General features: G+C 49.0%; 1 protein-coding gene across 3 annotated transcripts in view; it reads left to right on the forward strand.

The window, feature by feature from the left end:
* EPHB3 (EPH receptor B3) overlaps window positions 1–13,158 on the forward strand; it is a 110,364-nt gene extending 97,206 nt beyond the window's left edge. For 2 of the 3 annotated variants that reach the window (XM_053311041.1, XM_053311042.1), the window contains exons 7-16: window positions 1,171–1,339; window positions 1,460–1,565; window positions 2,556–2,608; window positions 3,886–4,008; window positions 4,131–4,378; window positions 6,126–6,347; window positions 7,516–7,665; window positions 7,750–7,943; window positions 8,244–8,399; window positions 11,884–13,158. In XM_053311041.1, the coding sequence (XP_053167016.1) occupies window positions 1,171–1,339; window positions 1,460–1,565; window positions 2,556–2,608; window positions 3,886–4,008; window positions 4,131–4,378; window positions 6,126–6,347; window positions 7,516–7,665; window positions 7,750–7,943; window positions 8,244–8,399; window positions 11,884–11,992 (1,530 nt within the window). In that variant the 3' untranslated portion in view covers window positions 11,993–13,158. The remainder of the gene's footprint in view (window positions 1–1,170; window positions 1,340–1,459; window positions 1,566–2,555; window positions 2,609–3,885; window positions 4,009–4,130; window positions 4,379–6,125; window positions 6,348–7,515; window positions 7,666–7,749; window positions 7,944–8,243; window positions 8,400–11,883) is intronic. The other variant, XM_053311043.1, reaches the window with a different exon arrangement.
* The last annotated feature ends 264 nt before the right edge of the window (window positions 13,159–13,422 follow it).

The following is a 13,422-nucleotide window of genomic DNA, read 5'->3' on the forward strand; positions in this document are numbered from 1 at the left end:
TTTGTCTTCAGTACCAGACTCAGTTCAATCCTTTCACACAGAAATCCACTCTTGGTTTTCCCTCAATCTGTCTTCATTTCAGCACCTTAATTGAGTGGGAGGGGGAAGCCTCTTTTTGTTGTTGCTGTTGTCAAAGATTTGAGAGAAATCCTTGCGGACCCAGACAGCTACCTTCTGCCTTGCCCCTTCATCTTACAGTGGTGATGGTGAGGATTCCTGAGATGATAATATATATACCAGAGATTCTCAAGCTTGGGTCCCAGATGTTGTTGAACCAGCTGCAGGGGAGCATCAGCAGGAGAGAGGGCATGCCTTCCTTTCTTGCCTCTGGGCTTCCCAAAGGCATCTGGTGGACCACTGTGGAAAACAGGATGCTGGACTAGGTGGACCTTGGGCCTGATCCAGCAGGGCTATTCTTATGTTTTAACTTCCATAATTCCCAGCAACACTGGCTTTGGATTTCCCCTCCACAGATGATTGATTGATTGATTGATTGATTGATTGATTGATTGTTAAATTTGTATACCGCCTTTCATTAAAACAATCTCAAGGCAGTTAATAGTAGCTAAAGGCCATTTTGGCTGAGGATGATGGGAGTTGTAGTCCAACATCATCTGGGGACTCAAGTTTGAGAACCCCTGCTCTGTATATGAAGCACTTTTGAACTATTGAAACGTTCTTTACGAATGTTTATTATTACATATTGTTGTAATATGGAATTACATATTACAATTAATAATGATTACACTATTATTATTGACTGACATCTAGACTAAATTACTCCTGAAATTAAGTAGTCCTTTAGAGTTACTCCTGAGTAGTACTGTTGAGGAACGTAGACTAGACGTCAGTCATGCATATCAGTGAAGAAGGAGCAGGAGGCTATGTGCCTATTTAAAAGAGAAATGTATATTCTTCCTTCTGAGCTGGGTCTTTTAGTTATGTTACCAGAGCACAGCGTTCCCCAGGTGCCTCTCTCCATCTTGGAGAGATGAGCTGGAAGCTGTGTAGAGGAGCACAGTGAGATACCCTCCCACACCTTCACTGCACATGGACCATTTGCAACACCTAAAGCTGTTTTCCGATGTTAGGGTGAACACACCGAGCCCTAAAGTGGGAGCAGACTGGATTCTGCCCTGGGACGCACCTTTCCTCCTTTTCCCCCCACAGCAGGGCCAGAGTGACGGCATTGCCAACACAGTCACCAGCCAGAAGAACATGGTGCGCTTGGAAGGGTTGAAGCCCAATACCGCCTACATGGTGCAGGTCCGAGCACGCACGGTGGCTGGCTACGGCCAGTACAGCGTCCCAGTGGAGTTTCGGACACCAGAAGAGAATGGTAAGGATGTTCCCCCTGCTCCTTCCTTCCCTACATGCTCCTGCCTTCCAGCCCTCTTCTTGTGTGTCTGCTGGCCCCACCCTCCAATGCTCTCCCTGTCTCTTTGCCTTCTCCTGACAGGCTCCAGCAGCAAAAGCTTCCAGGAACTGCCTCTCATTGTGGGGTCGGCCACCGCTGGTCTTGTCTTTGTGATTGCCGTGGTGGTGATTTCCATCGTCTGCTTCAGGTACGGCTCTTGAAGGGCTGGGAGGTCAGAGCTCCAGGGAGGGGCACGTTTAGCTTAGCACCATCTCACCAGTGCACTTGAGAGTTGGGGCTGAGTCTCTGTCCACAGAACAACCTTGGGTCCCCCAGGTATTGTTGGACTACAACTCCCATCATCCCTAGCTGCAAAGGCCATTGTGGCTGGGAATGATGGAAGCTGTAGTCCATTCGGGAAGGCATGTCTTGGGCTAACGTAATACTCTCCAGCTGCAATTTGTGCACGGCTGTGTCATTGTGTTTGGATCGTGGACAGAACTGACGTGGGTTGTGGGGTCATTGTGAGGGGGAGAATTTCCAAACATGCATGTGGACATCTAGATTTGGGAATGCAAGTTATGACTCTGGAATAAATGGCTGACCTCCTGGCTAGGAATGAAGCCTACATCAGAAGCCTGCATATATGCTTCTAATATCAACATGCATGCCATGGGGGTCTTAGCCCTGTGGGCACTCTTGAACAAGAGCTCAAATCACTTTGGAGCTTTCCTTGTGCTCCAGAAGCACTCTGGCATAAACACATCACTGGCCCTCAGTAACATGTTTCCACTCGATTCCGTTCCTTTATTACAGTCCTTGACCAGTATTAACACAATATGCGTCATGCATAATACATAATTAAACCATGCACCTTAATAGCCAATAAACCATTATATTAATAAACTACTATACGTCAATATTGAATCCCACCCCTAATTAATTATCTAATTAATTGTTAATCAGAATTTGCTGATGGGTTTGCATGGCAACAGAGCAAAACTTAGCTCCATTGTATGTAATGTTAAATGACTGGTCAGACAGTAAATGTAAAATACAGGTTTCATCCCCACCATTACCAGGCAGCTTACTTAAAAGTAAGTAAAAATAGCATGTGTGTTCCTGTGCTCGGTCTTGGTGGGAAGTATGATGGATCAGAGTTGCAATGTACTTGACCCATGCTTTCTCTTTTGCGTAGGAAGCAGCAAAACAGCACAGACTCGGAGTACACTGAGAAACTGCAGCAATACAGTGAGTCTTAGCAGTTGCATGCAGATATCAGGGTTTATTCGTCAGCTCTGCAGAAGTCTGCTTATGCCTGGACTTACTACAGCAGTGCAGGGACTTTCTTTCTGTCTTCCTTTCTTTCTACCTACCTACCTACCTTCCTTCCTTCCTTCCTTCCTTTCTTTCTTTCCTTCTCTATCGAATTTGTACACACACACCCCAAACTTCCATCTCGGGTGGTTTACAGCAACATAAAACAGGTTAAAACATAGGAAATAAAAAGCTTAAAACAATTAGTCAGATTAAAAAGCTTGGGTGAACAAGTAAGTCTTCAAGTGCTTTTTAACAGTTGTCATTGATATGGAGGCTCATATTTCAGTAGGGAGCGCATTCCACAGTCTCGGGGCAGCAACAGAGAAGGCCCTTCCCCGTGTGGCCACTAGACGAGCCAGTGGCAACTGGAGACGAACCTCTCCAGATGATCTCAATGGGCGGTGGGGCTCATGGTGAAGAAGACATTCTCTTAAATACCCAGGGCCTAAGCCATTTAGAGCTTTATAGATTATAACCACCACTTTGTATTTTGCCCAGAAACTGATCGGCAGCCAGGGTAGCTGTTTCAACACAGGAATAATGTCGTCTCTCCAAGATGACCCAGAGAGCAATCTGGCTGCTGCATTCTGTACCAACTGCAGTTTCTGGACTACGTAGAAAGGATGCCCCACCTAGAGTGCATTGCAGAAGTAAAGTCTGTAATTTACCAGCATATGTACCACCGTTCTAAGGTCTTTACCTTCTAGGTTGTACATGCATGCCTTTATTCTACAGCAGAAAAGGGAACCTCACTGTTGCTCCCTGAACAGCCAGTCTAAAAGGCTGCACAATGCTATGAAGGCTCCAACCCAGACTTCCTTAGGGCTGTAACTGATAGTTTCTCCCAACCCCAAGAGCCATAGCATTGGAGTGAGCCTTGTAAGCCAGCCTCCTTATAAATGAGAGAAATAGCTGCACTCACAGTTCTAGAAAAGAGGGGAGCTTTTAGCCCTCATTGCAGCAAGAGAAACTTATCTAAAGTTTTTAGAGTAGTTTTTTCCCTTAGAGCTGTGATTGAATTAAAAATTTGTTTTAGTTGTTGAATCATCTGCCAGTCAGTCTAAATCAGTCTTATAAACCGCATAGTTTGCCACCAGACTTTTAGTCTCAGTGGTATTCACGAAGTCCTAAAGATGCTCACCCTGCACAGCTAACAGTCTGTACCTTCCTCCCGTACGCAAAGTTAATCCCCTGCTCTGCCCTTGCAGTCACTCCCGGGATGAAGGTTTACATCGACCCTTTCACTTATGAGGACCCTAATGAAGCTGTCCGGGAATTTGCCAAGGAAATTGATATTTCTTGTGTGAAGATCGAGGAGGTGATTGGAGCAGGCAAGTCACATGATTGCTGCCCAGCCTACATTCGTAGGCGGAGGGAGGGAGGGCAAGCCAGTTCTGGCATCGCTTCTGGAGATGTAACTTTATTTTCTGCCCCCCGCCCCACTTCCTTGCAGGTGAATTTGGGGAAGTCTGTCGAGGCCGTCTTAAGCTGCCCGGCCGGCGGGAGATCTTTGTGGCCATCAAAACGCTGAAAGTGGGCTACACCGAGCGGCAGAGGCGGGATTTCCTGAGCGAGGCTAGCATCATGGGGCAGTTTGACCACCCTAACATCATCCACCTGGAGGGCGTGGTCACCAAAAGCCGGCCAGTCATGATCGTCACAGAGTTCATGGAGAACTGTGCCCTCGACTCCTTCTTGCGGGTGAGGAATAGTCCTTGAGCCCGCCAAGAGCTTCTTTTCCTTCCAAGCATAGGGAGTAACTTTTTCACCGCATGTTTCGCCCAGGCTGCTGCACATGGAAGTGCGTGTGTGTTTCCAAGAACAGGCTTCCGTCTCTTCACTTGGCGTTTGTATTCCCTTTGCAACTGGCTGCAGGTTAAGAGCTCCAAGCCGAGCTGTGCATATTCTTCCTTTTTAAGAAGGAAGGAAGGAAGAAGTTCTCTGCCAAGAAGAAAGCTGGATTTTTCAGTTTGGATAAATGTTGCCAGTTCAGGAGCTTTGCCTAGGTTTGCATATTTTGCAAATTGAATTCTGGAGTGCGCTACTAGCCATGGGAAGAGACGGGACCATTGGGCTCCTGTTTCTTGCTCTGCTCCTCTTGTGGCTTCTAACATTATTTCAAGCATTGCCCTTGCACTTTCAAGCATACCTTTGCTGCCCCTAAGGACTGGAAACTTGTCTTTCTTTTAAAAAAAAACCCCAAAAAAACCCCGTGGCTCTTGTGAAAAATTCTGCAGCCAGTGCAAGTTTCTTCAACTTTGCACAGTGTGATCACAGAACAGGCACATCACTGATGATGTTTTTGCAGGGTAGCACCAGTGGAGCATCGTTATCTCCATTTTATCCCATGCAGAGGTCCCCCAAATCGCCTTTCAAACCCATGGAGTAAACGGTAGTCCCATGTTTCCAGCACAGGGACACAGTGCTGCCACCTGTAACCAGCTTTGCCCTAAAAACCCATGCCAGTGTTCAGCTGCCTGTTCTCCTCAGTTCCTTCCCAAACAAGTGTTTAATCTGATGTGTTTCATGAGACGGACATCACTGGGTGGGTGGTCACATGGTGGCAGGGAATAGGGAACCATCTGGGGGTCTTTTGCTAGTGCTGCAACACAGGGCTGTGGTGCAGCTTTGGGGGGCCATTAGAACCAAGCTGCAGATGTCACGAGGGCTGGAAAAATCCCCAAGATGCCCACCTGGATGCCTAGAAATATGATTCTGACACCTAAACGTTTGAAATAGACTTTTTCCTGGTGCCTTGACATTGGAAACGTTGTTCCAGCTCTGGCTACCCGCTTTGCTTTGGAGCAAGCAAAGTGGTGGCTGGCCATTGGATTGCTCTGGAGTATCTACAGAGCAATATCGGAAGAGTTAATTGCTGTCTTGTTAGTTTTCTGGTAACATGATAAACATGTTTAACTTCTATTTACAGAACTAGGATTAACCATAAAATAGCAGGAAGACTGTTTCTGTTTTGCAAGATGGTTAAAAATCTGATTTTGTTTATGACTCAAATGGGTTCTTGGTCTAATGCAGGGGTGGGCAACCTTTGGCACTGTTGTTGAACTACAACTCCCATCATCCCCAGCCACCATGTATTTATTATCGCGGGGGGGGGTGATGGGAGTTGTAGTTCAACAACAGCCGGAGTGCCAAAGTTTGCCTTCCCCTGATCTAACATGATTTTTAAAAATTGTATATATAAGTAGGTTGTCTAAAACGATCATTGTTTTTGTAGCATATGTAAATGGAATGATGTGTGAATTTATTTAGGATGACTCTTTTATTTTGTACATCACATTAATTATATTTGTGTATCTGTTTTGGAGAAATAAATGATTTTGGAACAGGGAGATAATCTCTCAAGTCCCTTCTGTGAGTTTGGTGGGGGGGGGGGTGTGTGATGCTTTTGGCCAAGGCTCCTCTGACCACCTTCTGCTTGTACCAACAGCTGAATGACGGGCAGTTTACGGTGATCCAGCTGGTTGGAATGCTGCGTGGCATCGCAGCCGGCATGAAGTACCTCTCGGAGATGAACTATGTGCACCGAGATCTGGCTGCCCGCAACATCCTGGTCAACAGCAACCTGGTGTGCAAAGTGTCTGACTTTGGGCTCTCGCGCTTCTTGGAGGATGACCCCTCAGACCCGACGTACACCAGCTCGCTGGTATGTGTAAGTCTCGCCAATATACCCTCTTTTCTCTTACAGAGGTCTGGCAGGGAAGGTGGCAGAACCCGCATTTCAGGGATAGTCTTGTGTTAGAGATCTCTCGGCACCCACCCTTGATGGAGAGACCCCAGAGCTGCAGGCTTGTGGGGAAGGAAAATGATACGGAGGCCGGGGCCAAAATTATGGGTGAAATAATTGCAGGGCGCTCAGCGGAACTGATGAGCACGTCTTCACACCAACGCATAATTAACTTCTGGAATGGGCTGCCACCAGAGGCAGTTAGGAATCACATCACATTCATGGGTGATGATAAGTCTATCACTGGCCAAGAGTTATGCTGACTGTGTGGAAACTCAAAAGTTCAGAGGCAGGATGCTTCTGAATACTAGTTGCTGGGGGTCACCAGTTGCTGGGGAGGGGGCTCTTTGTCTACATTTCCCCCTTCTGAGCTTTCCACAGACCCTTCTTATGTGTGCCCGTCAGCAGCAGCAGCTCTGCCTCCTCTTCCTCTGGTCTCCCCCGGCAAAGTTGGGGAAACTCGCAGCAAGACTGCAGAACCAAGGCTGGGTGACAATACAGCCCAGGTGCTGTTGGCAGGGAGCCTGGCTTCTGCATACCCCTTGGAATGTCTACCTTAGACCATGTTTTTTTCCCTGGGGATCGGGCTGCAGCTCAGTGGTAGAGCATCCGATTTGCGTGCAGAGGGTCCCAGGTTCCCTCCCTGGCTTCTCCAGGTAGGGCTGGGGAAGACTCCTGCCTGAAACCTTGGAGAGCTGCTGCCAGTCAGTGTACACAGTACTGAGCTGGATGGACCAGTGGTCTGACTCCGAATAAGGCAACTGCCTATGTTCCTATGTTGCATTGGTAACATCACGTCGTATATCTTTTATGATTAGACGTTTTACTGGGGGAAAGAGGAGGAGGAAATGCAGGGCCATGGTTTTTCACAGATGTCTGCACCGGTTGTTACGTCTGGCTCCGGTCTGAGTAGACCATGTGTCCATGCCCCACCCATGCTGGATGCCCCACACTGTCCTCTCCAGGGACCCCACATAGCTTAACGCCAGCCCAGTCTCCCTGCCCTCCATCCCCATCAATTAGTGCCAACAGGAACTACGAGGAAGCCAAGAGGTAGGCACTAATTAATTGGGTCAAGTGTATCTTCCCCCAGGGTGGTAAGATCCCGATCCGATGGACGGCTCCAGAAGCCATTGCCTACCGCAAGTTCACTTCTGCCAGCGACGTGTGGAGCTATGGGATTGTCATGTGGGAGGTGATGTCCTACGGCGAGAGGCCCTACTGGGACATGTCCAACCAGGATGTAAGTATGCCCAGCAAAGCCAGCGGGGCGCAGAGCCGCAGCAAAGGCCAGGTGACTGAGGCCTGCTTTCCATTGTCCTTCCAGGTGATCAATGCCGTGGAGCAGGATTACCGCCTCCCACCCCCCATGGACTGCCCCACAGCACTGCACCAGCTCATGTTGGACTGCTGGGTACGCGACCGCAACCTTCGGCCCAAGTTTGCACAGATAGTGAACACGCTGGACAAGCTCATCCGCAACGCAGCCAGCCTGAAGGTCATCGCCAGCGTGCAGTCTGGGTCAGTGTCGTTTGCCCCCTCACCCTCTCCAAGCACAGGCAACCTGCTGTGTCTGGACTAGTCAGTGCCAAGTCTCTAGTTCTCATGGTTTGTGGCGGAGAACCCTGGATAGAACCTTGGGGGATGGAGGCAGGCAGCAACGGGGGCCTGAGCGAAGAGCCAAAGGGTGGACAGGGAAGTGGATGGCCCCCCTCGCCTTCTGTGCACCGTAGGACTGCCTGACCTGTCCCCCTGGCTTGGCCACCTGCAGCCTTTCCCCACAAGCCTTGCCTGACCTCTGGGCTCTCTCGTCCTTCGCAGCGTGTCTCAGCCGCTCCTGGACCGCACTGTGCCGGATTACACTACCTTCACTACTGTGGGAGACTGGCTTGACGCTATCAAAATGGGACGGTACAAGGAGAACTTTGTCAACGCTGGCTTTGCCTCTTTTGACCTGGTGGCCCAAATGACAGCTGAGTAAGTTGGGGTGGGGTGGGGTGGGGTGGGGTGATACGGAGATCGCAGAGCAGCGCGGCAGGCAGCTGCTCTGCCATCTGCGGAGAAGAACCCTGCTGTGCCACTGGGAGACCTGCTTAAACTTGCTTCCAGTTTGGTGGAAGGAACGCCAGCCAGCATTTGCGAGCTCTGCTCTTAGCTGAATTGGTTGCAGTATCGTCGTGAAGCTTAGAGGTTGCTGAATTGGCCCACAGTTGGACTAGTTAAGTGCCAGAATTCAACACAAGTTGAGTCTGTTCAGTTATTACTTGGTCCCCAGGATTGCCCACAGGGTGTGATCGGGAGCGGGCTTGCAGACTCATTGGCATGCAGAGCAAGAATGCATCGGGGCAGCGAGAGAGCAGCTCAATAGACCTTCGCAACGAACTACACAGTGAGGAAGCGGCAATTTTGTATGCCCTCCCCTTCCCCAGAAAGCCCTCTGTGCCACCCCAAAATGTGTCCCCCAAGGGCTGCACAGCCTTCAGAGACATATTTTCTGAAGGTTGTGCAGGGGAAGAGGAGAGTATTGAAACCGGCCATTTCCCCCATTGCACTGGTGCAGTTAGATGGGAACTTCTGTGAGGCTGCTATCTCGCTGTATCCTTGCTTGTATGCCAACTGCTACTGTCCCATCTCCTGTTTTCCCTTTCCACCAGTGGAAGTTTGCAACTGAACCAAAAGAGCCTGTGTTCAAATAAACGTGGGCGCTCCACTAGTCAGTTTCTGGTGTGCCATCTTGTGCTCGCTGGTACTGGGATCCTTGCAAACGGATTCGGAGCTAGGTGGCCCATAATCTGAATCGCAAGGTTCTTGTTTTATGCTCTTAAACAAAAATGAATATACAGGATCACAGAGTACAGATTAGTTATGCCTTGAGTGTTAAGAGAACCTGGGTAAGCAGTCATGCTTTGTAAATTTAATTAAAGCATACCAGTGGTCCACAGGGGATCTTGTAAAATAATAATAATAAATAGACCACACAAGACTGAAATCTGCTTGTTCCTTCTATATAGGCTGTGTGTTCTCTCCACTTTAAAAATAAAATTTAAGTTGTGCACCAGGGTCCCACAAACTGAAAACTCACACATACACACACACACACACACACACACACACACACACACACACGTATGAAACTGCCTTATACTGAATCAGACCACTGGTTCATCTAGGGCAGTATTCTGCACTGAGGGCAGCTGAAATAGTTTAACCTGTATGAATAATGCACGTTTGCTTATTGTGCCTAATTTATTCTGTGCCTTATAACTATGGGGAAGAGCAGAGAAGGATGCCAGGCACTGAAGCCTTCATCCCTGTCTGCTGAAAATGCTGCCCCTTCTCCCCACTCTCCCCAATTATGTGCATTGCCCCCCAGTTCCAGGCCTGTGGCTGCATCCTTAAGGGCTAGAATTGACTGCCCACTGTTGGAAGCAGGGCGTTGGACTTGGTTTGCTACATGTATGTCAGCCTTTATCCTACCCCACACACACACACACACACACACACACACACACACAGGACAGTGTACAACAAACTTTAAAACAGTCGCAAAACATAATACAAATACAAATCAAGCCAGACAAACATAGCTACTAAACCTCTCAATGACAGCCAATCAGCTGATCAGTGACCAAAGTGGTTCTTAAACTTAGATCCCAAGATATTGGACTACAACTCCCTTCATTCCCAGCCATAATGGCCAAAGGTATCGAGGGACCCAGATATGAGAATTTGGGACTGTCCGTTGTAAAAAGGAGATGCTTGTCGGAGATGTTTGAAGACTGTCCTTTGTAAAAAGGACAGTCTTCAAACATCTCCGACAAGCTGGGAATGAGAGAGTATATAAATGGTAACTGAGAGCGGGTTCCATAATGTAGGGGCAGTCACCCAGAAAGCCCTGTCCTGTGTGCTCAATAAATGGAGTAATATGTGCACTGCAAGCAACCCCAGATACTATTCTGGCTGCTGCATTCTGCGCGATCTGTAGTTTCCAATTACGTTTCAAGGGCAGCCCCATGGAGAACACACTGCAGTAGTCAAATTACAGTGGGAACCACAGCATGGGTGAAAGACCAGATCAGCCTCCTAGAGCAGGGGTTCTCAGTCTTTATTGCACTGCAACTCCCATCATCCCCAGCCACAATGGCCCAATGCCATTGATGGGATTTGTAGTCCCACAGCATCGGGTGCTGGGGATGATGGAGTTTGTAGTCCAACATCATCTGGGGCCCCAAGGTTGGGAGCCCCAGAAGTAGAGGAAGGGGTACAGCTGGTGCACAAGGCAAAGCAGTGCAAACACACTGGTGGCCACTGATGCCGTCTGAGTCTCCAGAAGCAGTACCAGATCCAGTGCTGTTCAGAGCGGGGGGCAGCCCTGTCCAGAACAGGCTGGACTCCCCTACTTGGGGGAATCTTGATGTGATCCAGCAAGGCAGATCTTACAATCTTAAATTTTCTTTAAAAAAAAACAAAAAACAACCCCAAAACCTGTGTTCTTTTGCGTGCCAGATTCTGCACTTTGAATCTGATATAAATGTCTGTGCTTCTGCATTGTGGAATCAATGCAGACAGCCCTGCTGAAACAGCCTTGTGGTTGTTTGGGTCCCAGGGTCTGGTCTGAACTCTTGTGAGGCAGCTACCTTGAAGCTAAGCAGGTCTTGGCCTGGTCAGAGGTTGGGTGGGAGACTGCCTCGGAGCCCCATGAATGACATGTTGAGTTCTGGCACGGAGAAAGGCAGATATAAATGTAATCAGTGCAGCCTCCATCCAGGTCATGAGTCACCACGTCCTGGCATCACCATTCAAAGGAGGTTTGGTTACAGTTTTCAATACATGGCGAGTAGGGATCTGGACTTGTGCTGAAGCATTCCTAAGACATCCTTTCTAAAACAAATGATTTTGAATTGGCCCTTCGTCAAGCCAGGTACTGAGAATCATTCTCATCTGAATTGAGAACCATCCCTTTCAGGACATGAAAATGTCCCCAGGGTGTGTGGAGTATACACGTTTAAAAACAAAAAAAAAATCCATCTCTTTAGAAATGGATTCTGAGCTCTTAAAGGTCAAGAACTTAATAAAATTTCAACTTAATAGTTTCCTGCCAAATAGTTGTGGGGTGGGGATGCAGGAGCACAGGCATGCTTCATCTAAGCAGATCATCAGCAGAGGAGATGCTGTGAGAGAAGCTGTGATGGCAGTCCATTTATGAAGTGAAGTCTACATGCCATTTTAAATACTCAAAAGATACCATAAAAGGCTAAGTAAAATTTAAACCAGGTGCTTCCCTCACTCTGACACTCCTAGCCAATACATACTACACCACCATTTCTTAATGCAATTTCTAGTGGCAGAGAGTTCCACAGGTCCACTGCACACATCCAGAAACCCTTTCCTCTTTGTACTTATTCTCTGTGACTGAGTTACTTTGTGCACATTGCCGACTTCTTTCCTCTTGTCTTTCTAGGGACTTGCTCAGGATAGGGGTGACGCTAGCCGGACACCAGAAGAAGATTCTGAGCAGCATACAGGACATGAGGTTACAAATGAACCAGACACTGCCAGTTCAGGTTTGACCACCGACGACTCTGGGTTTGGAATGGACCTGCCGGAGGAAATCTCCCTAGGATTCTAGTTTGTGGTGCAGCCCAGCTTCCCGAGTTTGTGGGGGGCATATTTTTTCTTCTGCCTTGCCCCCCACCACTCCCTTATCTTTGGGGGGAGCATCTTGGCTTGTCAACAGACCTATGGTGAAATGGACTGGGATGATCCTAGCTAGATGAAAGGCGCTCGAGGGGGGCAAGAAGGAACCCTGCTTCTTCTTTTTTTGCTGTCGCGTGCTTGAAATTGTGCACCGACAATGCAGAGTCTTCATATTGAAGACAGATTACAAGGGGAAGCACCAGCTCTCTCTCCACTTGTGCTTCTCCTGCCATTCATTTTCTCCATCTCCCTCCAGCGGTGCTGAGTTCTGCTCCTCCTCCCTCGGGCTTCTAAAAGTGGGCCCTCAGACGCAGCTCCACCTTGCAGCCCTTGGAGGTGCTTGCTGCCGTGCATTCTTCCACTTCCATTAGAGGAAGGAGGAAGGGTTCCCCAAGCAGATGAACGGAGGAGCCTGCTGGAGCTGCATCTCACCAGGAAGAGGATCTAGCTGGGTGCTTTTCGCCCTGCGCACCCTTAGCCGGTTGTGCAACCCCCCCCCCGCCTAGGGAACCGCACAAGTAACGCCTACGGAACTGCCAAGTCAGCAATGCTTTCTATGCAGGGAGTTGGGCAAGCCAGCTCTGCATCTTGCATTCGCGGCCCCAATGTTTCCAGAGGCCCATCAGCACGAGTTTGCACAGAGATCACACGGACGGACAGATGGACGTGAAAGGCAGCCTTCCTGCCCGGCGGGATTCAGGAGAGGGGCGGCTGAGCTGAGCGAAGGAGCCCGGCAGCCCCTCCCTCCCTCCCCACTTCATGTTTTATGCAGGAAGGAGCAGGCTCTGTCAGCCGCAGGCCCATCTCTGCGGATCCTCTTCTTGACACACGCTGTGATTGCTGCCAAAAAGACTGGAACACTTCTTTCTCTCTCTCTCTCTCTTTTTGGTGTTTTGCTTTCTTCTGAAAGCCTCTGCAGCCCTGAGCCGAGGGGCAGAAGGCTCCCTTGTGGAGCTGGCAAGCTTGCATGTGTAAGAGTGCGTGTACTGGCCGCCTGGACCGTGCAAGAGGCATGGGCAGAATAAAGGCAATAACCGTTTTACTTGAGTTTCCTTCGATCGATCCCCTCTCTTTATCTCTCACTCTCCTCCACTGTACAGTACCCGCAACACAAAAAAAAGTCAAACTCCTGCCCTCCCGCCCCCTTGTGTACAGTTCCCCGCCCCCCGCCTCTGGGAGCAATGGTGTGTGATCCCTTCCTTCCAGCCCCAGGCTATAAGTAATGAAAGGACTTCTTTTCTTTTTTTAGGGAGGAAGGCAACTGTAGAGCATTACCCTCTTCTCGCACGTCTTGCCGCAGGAT

The sequence above is a fragment of the Hemicordylus capensis genome, chromosome 3, assembly GCF_027244095.1.
Source record: "Hemicordylus capensis ecotype Gifberg chromosome 3, rHemCap1.1.pri, whole genome shotgun sequence".
Lineage (NCBI taxonomy): Eukaryota > Metazoa > Chordata > Lepidosauria > Squamata > Cordylidae > Hemicordylus > Hemicordylus capensis.